The sequence below is a fragment of the Mustela lutreola genome, chromosome 2 (genome assembly GCF_030435805.1).
Source record: "Mustela lutreola isolate mMusLut2 chromosome 2, mMusLut2.pri, whole genome shotgun sequence".
Taxonomy (NCBI): domain Eukaryota; kingdom Metazoa; phylum Chordata; class Mammalia; order Carnivora; family Mustelidae; genus Mustela; species Mustela lutreola.
Window position 1 is genome coordinate 75014435 of NC_081291.1, and position 22255 is coordinate 75036689.

The 22255-nt window shown below is 44.0% G+C and overlaps 1 protein-coding gene across 3 annotated transcripts; it reads right to left on the bottom strand.

Annotated features, from left to right (window-relative positions):
* Positions 1-4005: 4005 nt before the first annotated feature.
* On the bottom strand, positions 4006-19935 carry LYZL4 (lysozyme like 4). 3 transcript variants are annotated; one of them, XM_059162339.1, is made up of 5 exons: positions 19814-19935; positions 15461-15694; positions 15198-15347; positions 11173-11251; positions 4006-4253 (listed from the first exon to the last, which is right to left on the bottom strand). In XM_059162339.1, exons 2-5 carry the CDS (start codon positions 15597-15599, stop codon positions 4184-4186), a joined length of 438 nt encoding a protein of 145 aa, XP_059018322.1. In that variant the 5' UTR covers positions 15600-15694; positions 19814-19935; the 3' UTR covers positions 4006-4183. The 3 variants fall into 3 exon arrangements, with proteins under 3 accessions (XP_059018322.1, XP_059018320.1, XP_059018321.1); XM_059162337.1 differs by lacking the exon at positions 19814-19935 and adding an exon at positions 19022-19059; XM_059162338.1 differs by lacking the exon at positions 19814-19935 and adding an exon at positions 18871-19013.
* Between the last annotated feature and the right edge of the window lie 2320 nt (positions 19936-22255).

A 22255-nucleotide genomic window follows, 5' to 3' on the forward strand; every position in this document is an offset into this window, starting at 1 on the left:
AGAACAAGGTCTTTGCAAGCAATGGCCGAGAGAAACTGTGATGTCAGGGTGTGTTTGTGGCTTGTCTACAAAAAGACCAAGGCCACTGAGGATGACAATTTCGGCACTGGTGGACAACAGCTGAGGCAGGAGTCACAAACTTCAGGGCAGGAGACAGTATAGAGGAGCAGACTCGCTTCAAAAAAGCTAGAAGTCTGGGAAAGAAGGAAGAAACTGTGATGAGCAGCAGGAGCCATCTGACCTCTAACCCCAGATATAGGTAGAATTTGAGATTCGAAATGAAATCCAGCCACAGCTTAATGGGAATTCTAGAAAGCAGTGTCCTGAGCAAGATAAAAGCTTCTCAACTCCAGTAACTGACTTGGTCAAGCCATGTTGTGGGATACCTACACCACCAGATGGCAGGGGATACCCCACCACACACACACACACACACACACACAGCACCCCGACCCTCCTGATGGCAGATCTTCAACAATCTTTGCTCTTTCTTGTCAACATGGTGCTGGGAAGAGGGTCGAGCACCCAGGAATTGGATGACCCATCACTTCATTGCCATCCCTCAGCATTGCCACCTGCCACCATGTGACCAGGTCACTCACTTCAGCCTACAGTTTGGAAAAATTGGGCTCAGAGAGTGAAGTGACTCAAAAGTCAGTGCAGAGCTGGGAATGATCCTATGTCTTCTGAGTCTTCCCAATCCATGTTCTTGCCACTAACCAGCTTCTCCCGTGTCCCAAAGATCAGATAGATCTGGAGACTTAAAAAAATAAAATAAAATACACGTTCCAGGATATCTGGAGCTAGGGCTCAGTAGATATGGGTCATGGCCCAGGAATCAGCATTTTAACAGAAGCCCCAGGTGATTTGCATTATGACAGAAGTTTGGAAACAGGGCAGGTCACCGCATTGCCTTCTCTATTTATTTCATGTAGCTGAGAGAGTTACTTTGTTTCTTAGGACCTCGATTTCCCAGCCTGTGAATTGTGCACTGTGACAATGACCCATTGTTCTGTGCTAATTGTGCCTAAAACCCCTTCAGGGTAAAGTCTTTTTTTTTTAAAAGATTTTATTTATTTATTTGACAGAGATCACATGTAGGCAGAGAGGCAGGCAGAGAGAGAGGAGGAAGCAGGCTCCCTGCTGAGCAGAGACCGAGATGCAGGGCTCGATCCCAGGACCCTGAGACCCTGACCTGAGCCCAAGGCAGAGGCTTTAACCCCCTGAACCCCCCAGGCGCCCCTCAGGGCAAAGTCTTAATTGAAAAGCTGGAGACCAATTTTCCAGCTAAAGGAGAGAGTGGAGAATTCACATCAGTACAGAACTAGGGTATGGAGTGGGCTGGGTGGGGGGAGCCACAGGTTTTGGGGAAATACCCATTCCATCTCCAGCCCTAACCAGGCCAGACTAAAGCCAAGTTGTTTAGCCCCTCCGAGCCTCAGTTTTTCCACCCATGTTATGGTTGTAATTCATACCTACCTTGGAAGGTTTCGTAAGGTTTGAAAATATTGTATGTAAAGGCCTATGTATAACATATGTCAGGTTGGGGTTCGTATGGTAGCTGCTGGTGCTAGAAGTAATGGGAGTCACCATTGAGATTTTTAAAATGAAGCATTCGTCATTCATTCCCTATACCAGACAGGGAAATCTGGGCCCCGAGTGTGTGTCTTCACAATGCCCACCCTCAGTGTGTTTGAGAGTGCCAAGCCAGGAGTTGATGGTGGGAAAACCCGGAGACCGGTCCAATCGATCCACTAACATTTGCTTTGTCCTCGAGTCTCACGCCCATGTTGACAGAAAGGCCATTAGAGGCCAATGGTGAGCCGTGGCCAAGTAATGGGCTGGAAGGAGGCGGCAGCACGCTGGATTTGGCACTTGAGGAGATAGCGTTTTAATCAATTGCACATTGTCATTAATGTCTGGGTGAAGGCTGGGTTGAGGTTAGGCGCATTATCACACTTGGGCCCACCCACGGAAAGAGCGTGGGGTTCCCAGCTCCATAAGGAAGCGGCTCTCAGGGTCTCAGAATCTTCTCTTTGCTTCAACAGCAGGTGTAGCCAACTTCAGGGATTTTATTGTAGGATTCCCGCCCTGTGCTTGGGAACAGCGGAATACTCTTTTCTCTACACGGGGTGGGGGTAGGGGTGGGGAAATGCCACGCTAAAATAATTCATTATGTAACTTCAGAGTTCTACCCCTGATTTTCTAACTTAAAGCTATTTCCCCTCCCCTCGGAAAGCAACCAAGAAGCAGACAAAAAGAAAGGTTGATTTGCTTTCTGTCCTGCCTGCCTCTTGGTGGCTAGGATTCCCCGAGGTCGGTTACTTTATGTCTGGATGGAACAGAGTAAGTAACAAGGAAAGGTTATATTCACTACATCTTGTCCACATCCAGGAATGGCCGGAGGTGGTTTAAAACGGTGCCGGGTTTCCTATCATAAGCTTGGAAATATCAGGCCACAGAATGTTACATGAAAAAGGCAGGATACGGGCTGTATATACAGCGGTGGTCCATTTTGTAAGGTAAAACGATGTGCACTTACGCACACTGAAGTAGGGAAGGGTACACGTACAAAGACTGACACCATCGCTACATCAGGGCTCTCAATCGTGACTGCAGAGCAATGACGCAAACTTCTGTTTCCAGAGGGGGGTGATGGGTATTTTTAATTTCCTTCTTTAGGACTATCTGTACTCTCCAAGTTTTCTTCATTAAATATATAGGGCTCATGTAATTTTAAAAGTGTAAAAAAATGCAAAAGGGGCAGCCACATGTGGACACGACCAGCATTCTTTGTCATGGTTAAAAAAAATGGCAATATCAAAAAATCTAATAGTAGGGGGGAAGTTAAATCAAATATGGTGCATTCATCCAGGGAATATTGACCAGGACTAAGATTTCATTTGGAAGAAACTCTTGACACCCATGGTGAAGCCCGTGCTGCCAACAGGCTCTCTCCGTGGCACTCCAGTTCCTTGCCTGGAAGGTTAGGGACTGTGCTCTCCACGTTTGGGTTCTGGCAGGTGACCTGGAAGCCTGGAAGCCTGGAAGGTTAGGGAATGTGCTCTCCACGTTTGGGTTCTGGCAGGTGACCTGCCTTCCCAGGAACAGGTTCCTCTGCTGCTGCTTCTGCTCCCATGGCTTGTGCAGGGGTGCTATGGAAGCCCATGCTGGCCCCTGCTGCTCCACCCCCTGCAAGGATTTTATAAGCCTCTAAGCCTCAGAAATAAACCCCTTTCTGTTTAAAATCACAATCCATATAGGGGAAAAAGGGCTTTTTTCTTTCTAAAACACAAGGTACCAAACTCTATCTAGAACATTATCAGAGCATTGTTGATAAAGAAGAGGGGCGCCTGTGTGGCTCAGTCGGTTGAGAATCTGCCTTTGGCTGGGGTCATGATCCCAGGGTCCTGGGATCGAGCCCCAGGTTGGGCTCCCTGCTCAGCAGGGACCCTGTTTCTCTTTCTCCCTCTGTCTGCCTCTTCTGCTGCTTGTGCTCTCTTTCTCAGTCTCAAATAAATAAAAAAAAAATCTTTTAAAAAAAGAAAAAAGAAAATTCCCTCCATAGGAAGAAAAACCCAAAGGGAATGCAACCAAAGCATGACAGCAACTGCCTTTGGGAGCTAAGATCATGGGAGCATTTTTTTTTAAACATTTATTTTTCAGTTTCTCTAAAGCAAGTATGTGTTATTGGTAATTTTTAAAAACTTAACTTTTTATTAAAAAGAAGAGCAACTGCCACTTGATTCTCTCCATAGAAGTACAAGGATTCTGTAGTGTCACTTCCAACCTACGTGTCCCAGTGGGGGCACTGCCTGGGACTGGTGGCCCTGCTTGCCTTTGACCCCTCTTTTCTTCCACTGTATCTTTTCTTCCCTTCCCTACTTAATATTGGCAATCATGGACCCGTCTTGTTTTCCAGGTAGTTCCCTTCCTTCAGATCCTCCATTGTTATGCTAGTAACCATCCCAGCTTAGTAAGACAAATGAAAACCTTAGGTCCAATTTGCATAAGTAGCTGGTTTATTCTGCATTTCTCATCCCCGGATGAAGCAAACGTTTGTCCTTTTCCATCTGGAGCTGTCCAGCGGTGAGATAATCAACAGGGTTGAGTGAAGGCCGCAAACAGGAAAGTATCTTCATTTGGAAGGTGCCCCTGGAGAGTGTGAGGGTCGCCTCTGCAGCTAGAACCTGCACCCATCCAACCACCTCTCCAGATTGTCCGCTAACCGGCAGTTCAGGGACCAGGAGGGCCTGCAGACAGGAAAGCAGGGAGAGTGAACAGGATGTGGCTCCTGGTGTCTGAGCTCAGGATCGGCAGGGTTCCACAACCTCTCTCCCAACCACAGCCGCCCCGGCCAAGCTACATCCCGGCCTTGAAACATTTGAACTCACCACCCCCCACTGCTGCAGGCATGTTTCTGAAGACTTTTGTGCATCTTGAGTGTGACCCTCTTGCTGACTCCAGCACATCCGAGCATGAATGCTGAGGCCCCCTAGATCCTCATGCTCCCATCACCCCCCATTTCTTTCCATAAATCCCATACTAGAGTGAATGGGGAGTCTGTCCCTCAGACTGGCAAGACAAGTACTCTTAATTTCTCTGCAGTGAGCACCAGAGAAGTTCCATGACTTGCTCAGGCTCAGATGGTGAGTCCTAGGCAGATCCTTGATCAGAAATGGAAATCCTTGACCTTATACCCACGCCCCTTCCACCTTTCCATGCATGTGTTTCACTCCTAGCTACTCAACCCTGCCTAGCCCAGCTAGACTGAGTTTCTCAAACCTTTTCTCTTCCTGTCCCTAAATGTGATCCCTCTAGTCCCAGCCCCTGTGCCAGAGCCAGACTCCAGTTCCTCCTCTCCCAACCTAGAAGCTGTGGGATTCACCAGCTCAGCTGCAGGCCATTAGGAATCCTGCTGAGGTGCCTGGGTGGCTCAGTGGGTTAAGCCTCTGCCTTCGGCTCAGGTCATGATCTCAGGGTCCTGGGATCGAGCCCCGCATCGGGCTCTCTGCTCAGCAGGAAGCCTGCTTCTCCTTCTCTCTCTGCCTGCCTCTCTGCCTACTTGTGATCTCTCTCTCTCTCTCTCTCTCTATATATATATATATATATCTCCCTGTCAAATAAATAAATATTAAAAAAAAAGAAAGAAAGAAAACAAAACCTCTTTGGGTAGGCCATCCCTCAGCCAGAAGGCCTCCATGAGTTTCCAGGGTAAGGGGTCCCACAGTTAAAGATGAGGCTGTAACCCACTGGCCCCTCACAGCTATAAAGCAGCAGGGAACACACACACACATTTTCAGAAATTGCAGGGCTCTCCGCAGCCTGGAGCAGGCACTGCAGAAGGGAATCCTGTGGGCATGCATGCCCCTGGTCTTCTCCTTTCCTGTCTGCCTCAACTCTGCAGAGCTGCTTGATCTAAGCTTTGAAAAGACATGGGTGCTTGTTAGTTTAATAAGAGCTCACTTTGCTGGGAGTCCTGAACAAGTGAGAAGGCTTTAATCAGCCTGGGCCAGCATATCTCTACTTAATGCTATACAATAAAGATGATTTTAGCTCATTAGTGCTCACCCTAGAGAGCCAGCCATGCTTCCAATTAATTGGAGAGTAGAGACTGTATGAAATCTATTTTAAACACTGGGAAGACACATTAGTAAGGGGACTCCCACTTTAAAATGCAATCTACTAAATGAGTGAGGAAAATGGATGAATGAATAAGTGGTATAAGAACACTGGTTAACCGGGATGCCTGGGTGGCTCAGTTGGTTAAGCAGCTGCCTTCAGCTCAGGTCATGATCCCAGCATCCTGGGATCAAGTCCCACATCGGGCTCCTTGCTCCGCAGGGAGCCTGCTTCTCCCTCTGACTCTGCCTTCCACTCTATCTGCCTATGCTTGCTCTCGCTCGCTCTCTCTCTGACAAATAAATTTAAAAAAAAAAAATCTTTAAAAAGAACACTGGTTAGCCATTTGAGAAATATAAAGCTGAATCCCTACCTCACTTTTTATACTAAAATAAACTCTCGGAAGGCCATAATTTAAGTATAAAAACATAAAATTGTGAATTCCATTTCCTAATTTATTAACAAAAACTTAACATGGATTTATTTTGTGCCAGGTCCTGTCTTAATGTGGAAGAAAACATGGCTTCATTTCTTTGCAAACTTGGAATGTAGTTTCATATAAATTCAGGAGCCACGAAACAAAATATTGAGGGATCTGACTGTGTGAAAATGTAAAATTCCTATATGATGAAAATACTATAAACAAAATCAAAATACAAATAGCAAACCTGAAAAAAGTAGATCACATAGATAACATAGACAAAGGTCTAATAACCTTAATTAATAAATTGCAACTGAAATCAATAAAACAAAAGAAAACGTTATCATCTGAATAGAAAATGGGCTAAGAATATGAATAATCACTTCAGAGAAAAATGGCCAACAAACACATGAAAAAATGCGTAACTTCTTTCTAGTTTGAAAATGCAAAGCTGGGGACACCTGGGTGGCTCAGTTGGTTAAGCAGCTGCCTTCCGCTCAGGTCATCGCCTGGGATCCCGAGTCCCACATCGGGCTCCTTGTTCAACAGGGAGCCCGCTTCTCCCTCTGCCTCTGCCTGCCATTCTGTCTACCTGTGTCGTGCTCTCTCTCTCTCTCTGACAAATAAATTAAAAATCTTTAAAAATGCAAAACTGGGATGCCTGGGTGGCTCAGTTAAGTGTCTGCCTTCAGCACAGATCATGATCCTGGGGTCCTGGGATCAAGTCCTATGTCAGGTTCCAGGCTCACTGGGGACTGCTTCTCCTCTCCCTCTGCCTCTCCCCTCCCAATCATGTCCTCTCACTTCTCTCAAACAAATGAAATCTTAAAAAAAAAAAAAAATGCAAAGCAAAATAGAATAGCATCATTATGTAAGTCTCAATTTCCAAAAACTGTACAAATTTGATTATTCTAGATAAACAATCTAGAACACAGACCCCATCATGTAATGTATCTGGAGGTTCTCCCTCTCTGAATGCCAGTTTAGCAATCTCTCTGCCAACACTTAAATGTACCCAATAGTCCCAGCAAATGAAAACAATCTAAATGTTCATCAATAGGGGACAGCAGATAATTATCTGTAGCATCCAGAGGGCAGAGACCTCTAGGTATGATATGCCAAGATTTGTAAGTTTTTTAGTAAGTGAAAAAAAGTTAGGTTCAGGTCAGTATGTGTGTTGATATTTCATATGTATTTTATTTTAAAGATTTTATTTCTTTATTTGAAAGAAAGAGAGTACACAAGCAGGGGTGGACCAGAGGGGGAGGGACAAGCTGACCCCCTTCTGAACAGACAGCCTGACTTGGGGCTTGATCCAAGGACCCAGAGACCATGACTGGAGCCGAGGGCAGACACTTAACCAACTGAGCCAACCAGGCACCTCTTACATATGTTTTAAATTTTTTTCTCATTCTCAATATATATATTTTTCTCTGATTTACAAGACATATTAATAGTGGTGACCTTCAGGAGGCTGCTGACAAGAGCAAGAAGTTTATTTTTTTATATTTTCGTCTTTAAACACATGTGTATTATTTTTATTTTTAAAAAATAATAAATATACATACCTGTACCCCAGAGGATAAAAATATATTATATGTTTATTAAAAATTTAAAAATTTTTTTAAAATAATAAATAATAAACTTCTAAAATTTTTAACAGCTTTTAGGTGACAGCCCAAATGCAACCTAGATTTTGCAACAAACATTTAGGGAGTACTTATTATATGCCAGGCACAGAGCAAGATGCTGGCAATACAGAGGAAAGGAAAGAAAAACAGATAAAAATCCCTGACTGAACTTAGCACCAAAAGGCACTGAACAAGACAAAAAAGCAACAACGAAAGCTGGCCTCTGAGACTGACACACTTCCTGTTGCCAGATTCTGAAGGAGATCTCCACTGCCTATAGGACCCAGGGGTCCCTGTAAGAAACACCACTCAAGACTTCCACTGGCGGGGCGCCTGGTGGCTCAGTGGGTCAAGGCCTCTGCCTTCAGCTCAGGTCGTGATCCCAGGGTCCTGGGATAGAGCCCTGCATCAGGCTCTCTGCTCAGCAGGGAGCCTGCTTCCCTTCCTTTCTCTCTGCCTGCCTCTCTGCCTACTTGTGATCTCTGTCTGTCAAATAAATAAATAAAATCTTTAAAAAGAAAAAAAGACTTCCACTGGCAAAATGAATCCACCTGCAGGGCTGTGCCTCTTGCACTCAATGATTCTGTTTGGAAGGCCTGCGTCGGCTTCCCACAGAAGAACTGTACAGAGTCCTTTGTTTGCCCTTCCACACGATCAGAGCCCAGATTCCCCAGGCCAACCATCCTTGTCTCTCCAAGGAGACTTGGAAAGCTGAGGCCCAGAAGAGCAGAGATCTAGAATTAATTCCAACCCTATGGACATGGGTAACTTGCTGTACCCCTCCCTGTGCCTCCGCTTCCTCATCTTATACTCATGGCATAAGGATTTGTAGGGATTAAATGATGATGTTTATATAAACATACAAAGCCTACATACCATAGTAAAGAAATGATAGCTATTGTTAAAGGATTTCCTCTATTTAAGATACCTTCTATTTAAAATGTGTTAATGATTTATTAACAACTTTTGTGGGAGGACACATTGGCTATAGGATAAACCCTAATTGCAAAATATTAAGATATACAATCTGAAACTGAGGAAATATGACTTTGTTTCTAGATATAACTGGTAATAACAATATCCTGCAAAATCTAAGCAGTCAATTATGAAATGTGGAGCAGGGCGGGGGTGGAAGAGGCAAAAGGAGGTGGAAATTGGTGGTGAGACAGCCTCTACTGGATAGTGGAGACCTACCATGACAAATGGTATCAGTGGAGGTGGCAGAAGTGCATTATGGGAATGAAGGGTTTTCATGAACTCCACTGGCTCAGCCTATGAGAGAGAACTAGACACACATATCAGGAAAATCTCCAAAGTGGAAATTGGACCAGGAGACTTGCACAACAATCTATGCCCAGATGGACCTTTGTGAAAGGAGTCTGACCATTACCAAAGTAACAGTGAGCTGAAACAAGAAAATAGATAACTTATCTATTTGCAAATGCTAAATATGGGCAAATCTGTCCTTATTCAACATGGTACTTATGGGAAAATATTAGTAGAAGAAAAGGGGCATTGTCATTAAATTCAGAGGAACATTCCTAGAAGAGTAACATACTACAGAATCCAGATGTAAATTTTATAAAATTGACATTGTCAATAAAATGTAACTAGGCATAACCTCTAGAGAAAGCCATGGAAGAGAAGAGAGATGAAAAAGTCAACGACTTGAATTAAAAAAAAAAAAAAGATGGATAAGCTAACACTGAATTTCAAAGATACTAAATATATAATAACCAAAACTCAACACCCATTCATGACTTAAAAAACCTTTAGCAAACTAGAAATGGAAAAGAACACTCAAAACCCAGTGCGATACCACTACACAGTCACAAGAGAAAACTAGAAAACTAGAAATTACGAAGCACTTAACAATAATTTGGAGCCACTGAAAACTACAACTGTTGATGGAAATGTAAATTGAATCTCTTTAAAAAATGGTTTGGTAGGATACACCAAATCTGAAAATACGTATTACTTATGACCAGTGATTTTTTTTCCTTAGTGTGATCAATGTGAATCCATTTTTATATTCACTAAAAGAAAAGTACAGAATATTCATGACAACACTAAAAAAGTGAAAACTACCCAAATGTCCACCAACAGAATAATGGATATATAAATTGATATATCCATATAATGAAATATTATGCAGCAATGAGAACAAATTAGAACCTATACACAATAATATGAACAAATATTGAAAGAAGTCAAAACAGGACCAAACACTTGTAAATTTTAGATGGCTTAACAAAGCAAATATCTGCTTAAAGAAGAAATCAGAGTTGCAGTTATTTTTGGTAACAAATATTTAACTGTTGGGGTGCTTGGGTGGCTCAGTTGGTTAAACATCTGCCTTTGGCTCAGGTCAAGAACCCCAGGGCCTGGGATTGAGCCTTAGGTTCCCTGCTCAGCAGAGAGTCTGCTTCTCCCCCTCCCTCAGCTCCTTCCCCTACTTGTGCTCTCTCTCTCTCTCTCTCTCAATCTCTGTCAGATAAATAAATAAAATCTTAAAAAAAAAAAAAAAAAACAACCAGGAGGATGTCTCAATATAGTGCCAAATAAGTGACCAAGAATATGTAAATAAGATGGATAATCTAGTTGTGTGTTATTTCAACTTACATGAATATCAATGAAATAAAAAAATACAAATATATAACTATCTGTTAATACAATTAACATCTAATATATAAAGTGTTCTTTCAAATGAATATGATGATCTGAATTTCAAAAATAAAGAACAAGGGCAGGGGGAAAATCACAGTATAAATATATAACAAACATAATAGGAAAACACCCTAATAGACTATCACAAAATACAAAAGAAGATAAAATTGTTAGATGCCTTTCAAATGGCAAAGATTTATAACTGATGGGAGTGCAGTAAATAAGCATTTATTAAATTATTACTATTAATATAAATTGGTACAGACTTGGAGTAGAGTCATTTCACAACATGCATTAAGAACCTAAGTATTGGGGCACCTGGGTGGCTCAGTGGGTTGAAGTCTCTGCCTTCGGCTCAGGTCATGATCCCAGGGTCCTGGGATGGAGCCCCACATTGGGCTCTCTGCTCAGCGGGGAGCCTGCTTCCCTCTCTCTCTCTGCCTGCCTCTCTGCCTACTTGTGATCTCTGTCAAATAAATAAATAAAATCTTTTTTTTAAAAAAAAGAACCTAAGTATTTAGATGAGAGAAGTAATCAGAAAGATATACAGAGATTTATATTAAGGATGCTTATCCTAGGCACCTGAATAACCCCAAACAATACTTGAGAAAGAAAAAATACATTCAACTTAAGGTAATTTGCCTGATAATTATGTCCTTCCTCCTGAGATCTTGGGGTTGCAGATCTCAATGGTGTTCTACTGCCTAGCTTGGTAAGAACCCACTAGTTTGACCCTATAGATGTGCAGAAACCAAGATTAGGCCAAGATTAGGATTAAAGACAATGGGTGAAGGTCATTAAACATAGACTATTCAAAAATGTACCACTTACCATGCTCCCATACCTTCTTTTCCTTTTACAATTCTCTTGGCACATTCAATCGTCTTCTTCAAATTTGGATTCAGTAAAGCTGTGAAGAAAATAAAGTAGAAAAATACGACCCCACAACTTGGCAGCTGAGTCAGAGTGACACCAGGGAAGGTACAGGGTGCCCGCATTAGAGAGGGTTCCATGTGATTCCAAGGATAAATCTATCCCTAGGATTTTTTTTTTCAGACAACACTGGGAGATAGTAGCTTGTGGTCATCTTTTACTAAATCTATTTTTTTTCTTCAATTCTTATAATAATATTTTCATTAAAAACATGTACAGCGACTATTCTGTGCTAGTGGCAGTAGAATGGTGAACCCAGTAAATCTGTCCCTGTCCTCCTAGAGCTTGCAGTCTGAAAGGGGGAGATAAAGGTCATAGACAATTACAATACAAAGGATACCTGGAATGATGGGGAAATGCAGCTTGATGTGGGAGCGGTGAGTGGGGGCACCCAATTCAGACTCGAAGGATCAGGGAAGGGCTATTGGGCCACATGACATCTAGAAGAGTAGGGAAGGAGAAAGGGTGGAGGAATCACAGAAGGAAAAGTGTTCCAGGTAGAAGAAACAGCATTGGCAATGCCCCAGAGGTGCCTCTGAGAGCCCAACACTCCATTCTTTCCTTTGAATGTGGAAGCCTGGGTTGCTGCAATACCTTCCTTCTTGACACTTGAGTCTCTCCCTTTCCCTAATCCAGTCTGATTGCTTTTCCTTAAAACATTACTTCAGTGCCCCTAGTTCCTGTAAAACAGAACACCCAATCCTTGGCTTAGTCCATCTGCCCTTTCCCCAACATTCCTTTCCATTTCTACAACCTTACCTTCCATTGTCTTCCTCCAAGACCCCACCATTAGAGACCTACCAAGGACCAGGAGACAAGGCTTGCCCTGAAGGTGGGTGCTCCACCCCTGGTGCCACAGCTTGGGAATCCTATTCTGGACTTTTTCTAGGCTTAGTTCATGTTCATCTCCCAACCTGGATCTGCTCATCTAAGCAGGACAGTCCTTAAAACTCTGTCACTGACCATCTAGCTCACTGTACCCTCTCCCCTCTTCTGAATAAAATGTCACTTCAATTCAGCTCTAACCAAATACATATATACAAACATACATATGTAGATACACATGTGCATACATGTTCACATGCGCACACACACACATCCTAACCCCCGCTACTTTGCAAATACTCTGAATGAAGCTGTATTCATCCACACCAAGCAGTATACCCAACACCAGGCTCAGGACTTGATATGCACTGTAGTATATCAAAAACTCACAAAAGCCTTGTGAGGCAAGTGCTATTATTACCTCCACTTTACACATAGGAAAACTAAGGCTCAGATCATATAACCAGTAAGAGGTTGAGCCAAGATTGTGTCTGGCCTCAAAGTCTGTGCTCTCTCTGTCCCTCACCCTGCTGGACAAGGACAGTATACAATTTTCCTGAACTGTCCTCAGGACTTAGCACAGGGCTTAGCTAGTCCTTCTCTCTCTTTTTTTAAATTAAATTGATTTATTTATTTTCAGAAAAACAGTATTCATTATTTTTTCACCACACCCAGTGCTCCATGCAATCCGTGCCCTCTATAATACCCACCACCTGGTACCCCGACCTCCCACCCCCCCACCACTTCAAACCTCTCTGATTGTTTTTCAGAGTCCATAGTCTCTCATGATTCACCTCCCCTTCCAATTTACCCCAACTCCCTTCTCCTCTCTAACACACCTTGTCCTCCATGCTATTTGTTATGCTCCACAAATAAGTGAAACCATATGATCATTGACTCTCTCTGCTTGACTTATTTCACTCAGCATAATCTCTTCCAGTCCCGTCCATGTTGCTACAAAAGTTGGGTATTCGTCCTTTCTGATGGAGGCATAATACTCCATAGTGTATATGGACCACATCTTCCTTAGCTAGTCCTTCTCGATGGTGCCTTACTTCCCCGTGAGTCCTATTGGCTTGTGGAGACAAATTCCCAAAGAGCCTGTTTCCCCCTCTCTTTAGAATGTGTTTGCTTTCACCATTTTCTAGCTCATCCTTCAGCTGACAATGCAGTTCTCTGGGGTCTTGGGTTTCAGGGGAGTCTCTAATTCACCTCCTGATTTTGCTCAGGCCCTGTCTACACAATGACCTCAGAACTGTGCCTTATGCCACAAGGAATCAGCTGAGGTTCCCAGGGTCAGCATCAGCTTCAATTTTCAGTTAGTTGTTTGGATTCTTGTTTCTCATTTTAGCCTTTAGGGATTTTACCTTCTTGCCATCTGAACCCAGTACTGTGGAAGATTTTATTTATTTATTTATTTATTTATTTATTTATTTATTTTTAAAGTAGGCTCTGTGCCCAGCATGGGCCTTCAACTCCCAACCTGAGATCAAGAGTCGCATGCTCTACTGACTGAGCCAGACAGGTGCTCCAGATTTTTTTTTCAATTTTATCTAGTGGGAGGGTTTTTTAGGCTATCTAACTCACCCTATTTCATCACAGCACTTAGTACCACCTCCATTACAGGTAATTATTTGTTTCTTCTGTCAGATTCTGGCAGTCTATCAATCAATCTTCTTATGAGATATAAATTATGGGCCTACTAGGTTTCTTTTTGCCTTGGCTGCCAGGAACTCAGGACAACATTGAATGTTCTGTCATAGTAATTAAATTATGTTCTTAATGTGTAGGTCTCCACTAGACTTTGATACATGATTCCTATGGGCCCTGCACAGTGTTTTACATATATTAGCCCATTTAAGGCTCACAGCAACCTTAAGAAGCAGCTAGTGTCATCCCCACTTGACAGAGGAGGAAGCTCTGGGAAGGGACCTACCCAAGCTCATATAGCTCACTTATAAGGGCAAGGGCTGTGATTCTCACTGGGTTCCTGTGTTGTTTTTGGCACCCTTCCCTCCTACTTCGAAATCCTGCTTCTCCTTGAATCTGGAAACTGTCTTACTCCTCTCTGGAGTCCCCACACTGAGCATGGGGCCCAACACTAAGCAGCTTTCTCCTGGATCACATAAGCTTACAAGTTTTACCATGACCTCTCCACTCTGTCTCCTAAAGAACCAGCTCAGAAGCCATGGGTTCTGGAACATTTCTCATCCATCATGGGGGAGGGAGCTTCACTCATCAGGGAGACCCTGAGAGTGCCAGGTGTTCAGACCCTCCTGCAGTAGCTTCTGGGGGTCAGGGAGAGCTCTGGTGTCATTGTGCAGCCTATCACTTTGGCCCTGATTCAGAAGTCACCCTGTGTGGGTTTGCCCCTCAACAACACCACCTACAGCTGTGTGGCTTTGGGCATGTACTTACCCTCTCTGGGCCTCAGTTTTCCCATTCATAGAATGGGATAATAACAGTGCCCATGTCATGGGAGTCTTTGTGACGATTAGATGCATTCAGACCTATGAAGAGCTTTGAGGAGTACCCTGTGCTTAGCAAGCACTAGACTGTCAGCTCCAGGAGACTGGCACATTGTGGATGCTCAGTGAGTTCTGGGAAGAGGGAAGCCTGGGCCAGTGCATCCTCTAGAACACAGGTACTTGGGACCCCTGAGAGCAGCAGAGAAACCTCCCCTTGGAATGGCCTGCTCTTGTCTCTTCCCAGTGACCCCTTGTGCCTGTCCAAGTGGTCACTGTTCTTAAAGAAGAGTATGTGTGGGTGAAAGGAGACCCAGGCAGAACCCTCTGCTCTAATCCTTCAGACTCAGGTGGGCTCTGATGCTTACAGCCTCCTCCCTGCCACCTCTCAACCTGCCCATCTGGATGGGGGTCTCCATGACTCTGTTCTCAGCGGCCACCCACAGCCTAGACCCTCTGGTGCGAAGCACTCAGCCTCCCTGGTCCCGCACCTGCCAGGCCCTCTGCCTCCCTGCCCCAAACCTGGAAACTCTGGCCACCCAGAAGACTGGCCTCTGCGCTCTGCGCAGCCCCCAGTGCCCCAGTGCACAGCCCCCAGTGCCCCAGTGTGGGAGAGCGGTGGGCGGGACCTACCAGAGCAGGACACGTGGCAGCGGTTCTTGCCCCTGTCGCACCAGTCATGGCTGCGGATCTGAAAGAGGCCGTAGCCAGTGTAGCCACCAGGCAAGTTCTCGTAGATGGCCATGGGGTTGAACTTGCTCTCAAAATAAGCCAGGCATACCCCTAAGATGGAACAGGAGGTGGGTGGCTTGGAGGAGGGCAGAGCTGGGGATACCAGGGCAGAGGCCAGAGGAAAAGGAGGTAAGGGAAGAGGGGTCTTAGAGTGGCCTACTCACAATTTTCAAGGCTGTAGCCCTCAAAATTATCCAGGCCTCCTTCATAAAGCTTCTTCGCCACCCTGCAGCGTGCCATGACGGCAGCGCCACTTGGAACCACAAGGTAGCCAATGAGAGACAGAACCACGGATGCCTTCATCTTCTTAGGCTCCTGGCAGCTCAGGGCAGTAATGGCCAGGGGAGCTGGCAGAGTCACAGAGAAATCCTGCCAGGATCCCAGGGACACCGGTTTCTCTGAAGGAAAAGAAGGGCACTGTGGGGTGCGGGTGTACAATTCAGTGTGTTCAGAAAAAGGGGAGTTCTGCCTGACTTGACCGTGACACTTCTTCCCACCCTAACCCTCAGCTTCGTGTCACTGTAAACCCAGAACACCTGAAACCCTGCCTCTCCTCCTTTTCTGGGACCCCCTTCCACCATTTTCTAAGAAAACTGCTCCTGTGACAGTCACTCCCCACCACAGACATTCTCTCCCTCCAGCAAAACCCAATGGCGTCTGCTTCATTTTCTTCTCACTCATTTCTCTTTCATGTTAGATACAGAAGCTCAAATCCTCTCTTCCTCTTTATTGTGAAAGTACAACTTGTCCTTTAGGTACATGTTGGAAAACAGAATGAGAAGAAGAAATATCCCTGTGGTCCCACTAATCAAGCACAAGCACTATTCTTCTGTTGAATTTTTTCCACCATTGCCTTTTATCCTAGAATATATTTGGAGCTGTGGTCTCACCCGGGCTATGATCTTCTTTCCAGATTGTCTAGAAACCAAACTCCACTGAGCTTTTCTCTGGCTGTGCACACAAGGAAACAAACCCCAGTCCAGCCCAGACCTGCCATGTAGTAGGTGGTCACCACTGGCAACAGCAGACAAGGCCCTTAGCCTCATGGTGCCTCTGCTTTCTCATCTGTGAAAAGGGGAGGGGTGTAATATGCTCAGAGAATTCGTTCCTGAGTTTCTCCTCCATTTCTGTTGTTACCACCTAGACTCTGCTCATCGCCACTCCAATAAAAGTGCCTCACTGTCATCCCCTAAACCCTCATCGTCACCATCCTCTAAACTCCCCTCACCTTTATCCCCTAAACCCCCTGCATCCCTGCAAGCTGAGTCCAGCCTATTGTTCTCCACTCCTCCAAGCCAACTCCTCCAGGTGGTATTTTCAAAGTCCCCAAAGCATGTATACAATGTCACTTTGGGAATGCTTTTAGTTCCCTATTCCTGATAGCAAACCCAGACTTGGCTTTCTGAGCCCTCCATAACCTGGCCTTACCCTGCCCTCCCTCCATCAGGAGCAATCCATTCAGGTAACTCTGAATTCCCATGTTGTTCCTTCTCTACTCTTCTCTGCACCTCCCTACTCCACACCCCACTGCCCATGCGTCTGATAATTCTTACCTTAGTATCTCCAAACATAGCTTTTTCCAATCCACAGGGCCCAACCATGCCTTTCCCCACCCAAATGTTGTTCCATTTTCAGGTGTCCACTCCAGGTGCCACCTCTTTGAAGTCTGATGCAATCCTGCATGAACCCTTGAACCCCTACTGCCCTCAGAATCACTTCGAAAACACCTAGCAGGCGATCGTCCTGTTCTATGCCATGTTATCTCTCAGACTGGAATGTGCAATTGGAAATTATAACATATCTTCTTCCCAGCATGTCCTACAGCCCCTAACACTTCATAAATAGATATTAATTAGACAATTACACCTTCCTGTTTGTCATCAAACACAGGCGTATGCTTGTCCACCAACCTGCATTCACTTGCAAAAGGGGCCCTTGACCTTGGCCCTTGGGCTGGAAAATTCTTTGTCCTGTGGGCTCTTCTGTGCACTGGAGTTTATTTAGGAACACACCTGACCTCTAGATGCCAGGAGCTTCTCCCTCTCAGTTGTGACAGACAAAAATGTCTCCACATGTTGCCAGACATCTCCCGGCAGACTAAACTGTCCTCTGTTGAGAACCAATGACCTAAATGTCTAACTTGGGGAAAAGTTAGAAATAAATAAGTATATTCTTGAATTAGAAGAATTTAACTTTTAAACATTTGTCTAAACTCAAACTCCTAAGTCACATGACTACTTATCCCAAATACATTGTCAAGACATCACCATTATCCCAAATACATTGTCAAGAAGTGCCTAGCATTTAAGTGCTCAAACTTGGGAGTCAAATTGCCTGGGTCCAAATTCTGACTTTATCCTATAATAGCTGGGATTTTAGGGATCGCAGGAGTGATTGAAGACAGTTACTCGGCCTCTTGGCTTCCTCATCTAAATAATGATTAAAATAATACTTACCTAATCATGTTGAGTTGAAAAGTAAATGAGTTAAATATGCAAAGTATTCAATCCACAGCAGACCTGTCTTTGAGCCATGGTCACACATCCTTGCCCTTAGCTTAATAACTGAATTCCAATGCATATTGGAAGAGAAGTCCATGTTTACATTTTTCAGCAGAGCAAAGGATATTTTCAGATGACGTCTGTCTTCCAGACATACTCATAAAACACATGCTGAGTCCTCTCTCTTCCCCTGCAATGAATTCGCCAGGAGCCCTGTCCCCGTCCTTCCAAAACCAACCCACCCCTCGCTCTCCTCTGCCGTCATCCCAGTCCAGATCACCATCATCTCTGACTTCTGTAGAAATTCCTAGATATATTCTGATATTCCACAATCCTCTCCTGTCCCCCTGTCCCTATTATCTATACAGTAACTAAAAAGTTCTCTTTAAAAACATGTATCCAGTCACATCACTCATCTCCAGTACATCTCCTGGCACTTCAAATAAGATCCCAACTCCTCAACCTAGCTGACAAGACCCTTCTTGCTCGAGCCCCGGAGCACCTCTCTAGTCTGATTTCACGTCTCTCTCCCCCTTGTTCACATTCACACCATCACACTCACCTTGCACATTTCTTTTCCTTGAACATTTCTTATTTCCACCACAGGTTCTTTGGACCAGCTGTTTCTTCTGCCTAGAACATGACGCCCCCGACCACCACAGAGCTTGCTCTTTCTGGCTGTGGTCAGAGCTCAAAAATGAGCTCAGCATCTCTAAGAGGACTTTCTGATCACTGCTCCATCCCAGAAAATCATTTCTATTTTCTTCATAATATAAGTCAATTTCAGAAATGACCTTGTTCATTTGTTTGCTTATCTCTCACACCAGAGTGTAAATACCAGGCATGCCGAACCCCGGCCTATTTTGTTTTCTGCATTATCCCAGACCTTAGAACAGAACCCGGTGTATAGTAGGCACTCTGTGACTCTCTGTTGAATGAATGAATGAGTGGGAAGAAGTAAACTCTTCCCAACAGAATTGTCATTGTATAAGCACTAAACGGATTTGCTAAGTGTCTCTTGCACCTGGGTATCATCATATCTGTCTGGTTGCTGCCCATTCATACCAGCTTACCATTCACCAGTCCCTCCGCAGGCCTTGGTGCCTCCTTGGGGGAGAGGAAGAGCAGCCAATGCAGCAGTTCTGACCTTTTGCAAGAAAGTTCCTCTACCTGCACTCAGTTCCCTGGACTTTTCAGATTCCTCTTTCTTGATAACCCACTTACCTTCACCCAAGAGCTTCTAAACCACAAGTGCTTCTCCATAACCTGCTCTTCTAGAATCTTTTCTATGACATCAGTTGCTATGAAGCAGAATATTCTGAAGCATAGAGGGGTCTGTCACCAATGCACTGTATTAGTTTTCTATTGATGCTGTACCAAGTTACATCAAACTTTGCAGCTTAAGCTACACAAAATTGTTATCTTAAAGTTCTATAGATCAGGGGCGCCTGGGTGGTTCGGTGGGTTAATCCTCTGACTTCAGCTCAGGTCACGATCCCAGCGTCCTGGGATGGAGCCCCACATTGGGCTCCCTGCTCATCGGGGAGCCTGCTTCCCCCTCTCTCTGTCTCTTCCCCCCTCTCTGTCTACTTGGGATCTCTGTCTGTCAAATAAATAAATAAAATCTTTAATTAAAGTTCTATAGATCAGAATTCTGACATGAGTCTCACCAGGCTAAAATCAAGGTGTTGGCAGGGCTGGGCTCCTTTCTGAAAGCTCTAGAGGAGAACCCATTCCCTTGCTCATTCAGGCTGTTAGCAGAATGAAGTTCCTTGTAGCTGTAGGATGGAGATTCTGTTTCCTTGCTAGCTATCACTAAAGGCCATTCCCAGCTTCTAGGGGCTGTCTTCATTTCTTGACTCCAACTCCCCTCCCCTACCTTCAAAACGATCAATGATAGATCAAAATCCTCTCATGTTTTGACTCCCTCCTGCCTCTTCTTAACACTATTGTATCTCTGATTCACTCTTCTGCCTCCTCTCTCACTTATAGACTCATGGGATTAAATTGGCTCACCCACACAATCCAGGATAATCTCTCCATTTCAAGGTCCTTTACCTTCCATTACATCTGTAAAGTCCTTCTTGCAATGTAAATGATATGTTCAGAGGTTTCAGGAGTAAGGGCATGGACCTTTATTGGAGGACCATTATTCTGCCTATCACAGCATTCTTCTGCCTCCCCCCATAGAACTGTCTTCTATTAGAGAGCAGTGGGAGGAGCCATTATTATGCTCTTCTACTCCTGATGGGGCCGTGGTCAAGGACATCCTCTCTGGAGCCTGGGCAATGTCATTTGTCACATGGATTGTTTTTAAAATCCTTTCTAGCTCCAAAGAGTTAAAAGATGTTGACGTGACTGAGGATAACACTAGCCTTTGGAAACACTGAAGTCCTTCTGGCTCACTCAATTATGACTGGTAATTAGTTGATTAATTAAAAGTGGTAAGATAGAGAATCATAAAAGAAATGGGCCATGAACACTGAAACTTAAGCCCATAAATCCACATTGGCTCAACAATCTTTAGTGATGGCCTTTTCTTAGATATGATTTATAGACTGGAGCACTGCTTAAGGTTTTTGTATAAATTACACTGTGCCATATTCCCATATTCCTTTTCTAGTTGCCATAACTGTAAAGCAAAGCAAGAACTTAAAGACATAGAAGTCAAGCAAGAACTTACAGAAATAAAGCAGAGCGATGTCTCCTAGATTTCCTTTCTAGATTTTCAAGGTCTTTCTAAACTTTCTTAGTTAAATTACCCACAATTATCCCTTCGGTAAAATGCTTTTTAATAATTTACCTTTCTCAAGTCTTTCATAAGGATCATCTTAAAGTTTTGATTATTAACTTAGCTGGAATGACCAGCTTGTCCTGGTTTGGCTGGACAAAGCCTTATATTCACATAGTTGACAGAACAGTACTAATGGCACATATGTACTTCCTGTTAACTCTTCAACTGTATTTGTAAAAGTTACCATTACTACTCATCACTGCAGAGTATTTTGTAACTTTATGTACTTTTAAGTAGTGTTTCAAAGGTAATCCTGAACTCTTATACTTTCCAGAAAACCCCTAGTCAAGAAGGACAATGTCTCTTCTCCTAGAGTTGGTCTTTTACAGGAAGTTTATTAGCCCTCCTCTGTCCACCCACCCCTCCACACACCTCCACTGCTGTTTATTCAGGTTTCCTTTCCTGTACAAGACTTCAGTGAGTTCCTACTGACTATTTATCCCAAAAATACAGATGCAGTGAAAAGAAGGGTCATCTGTACCCCATTGCTCATAGGAGCAATGGCCACGGTCGCCGAACTGTGGAAAGAACCAAGATGCCCTTCAACGGACGAATGGATAAGGAAGATGTGGTCCATATATACTATGGAGTATTATGCCTCCATAAAAAAGGATGAATACCCAACTTTTGTATCAACATGGACAGGACTGGATGAGATTATGCTGAGTGAAATAGTCAAGAAGAGAGAGTCAATTATCATATGGTTTCACTTTTTTGTGGAGCATAAGAAATAACACAGAGGACATGGGGAGATGGAGAGGAGAAGGGAGTTGAGGGAAATTGAAGGGGGAGATGAACCATGAAAGACTATGGACTCTGAAAACAATCTGAGGGTTTTGAAGGGGCGGGGGGTAGGAAGTTGTGTGAGCCTGGTGGTGGGTATTATGGTGGGCATGTATTGCATGGAACACTGGGTGTGGTGCATAAACAATGAATTCTGGTACACTGAAAAGAAATTTTAAAAATTAAAAAAAAAAGGATGAATACCCAACTTTTGTATCAATATGGACGGGACTGGAGGAGATTATGCCAAGTGAAATAAGTTAAGCAGAGAGAGTCAATTATCATATGGTTTCACTTACTGATGGTTTTGGAAGGGAGGGGGTGGGGGGATGGGTGAGCCTGGTGGTGGGTATTATGCAGGGCACGTACTCTATGGAGCACTGCGTGTGGTGCATAAACAATGAATGTTGGAACACTGAAAAAATTAAATTAAATTAAAAATAAAAGACTTCACTGCATTCACTAGAGTGCCCTGGAAAGCACAAAGCATGCCATTATTATTATTATTAATTATTGGGGCTGAGCAGAGATGTTTTACTGGAACAGAGCCATCCCCTTTCATTATTAGGTTAAAATAGGAAATGATTAGAAACAACTTACATTTCCATCAAAAGAGGTTGGTTACTTAAGTTTGTTGTTGTTGTTTTTCTGCATTGCTGTTGTCCCCTGGGGAAGCAAGGTGAATCTAGGTGGACTAAACACTAATATGAAAAATAAAACTTTGAAGTTTGTGGAAGAATATGTAGGAGACTCTCTTGGTCATGCTCTTTGGGTCCCACATCTGGCTCCCTGCTCAGCAGGGGGTCTGCTTCTCCCTCCGACCTTCCCTCTCTCATGCTCACTCTCATTCTTTCTCTCTCAAATGAATGGATAAAATCTTT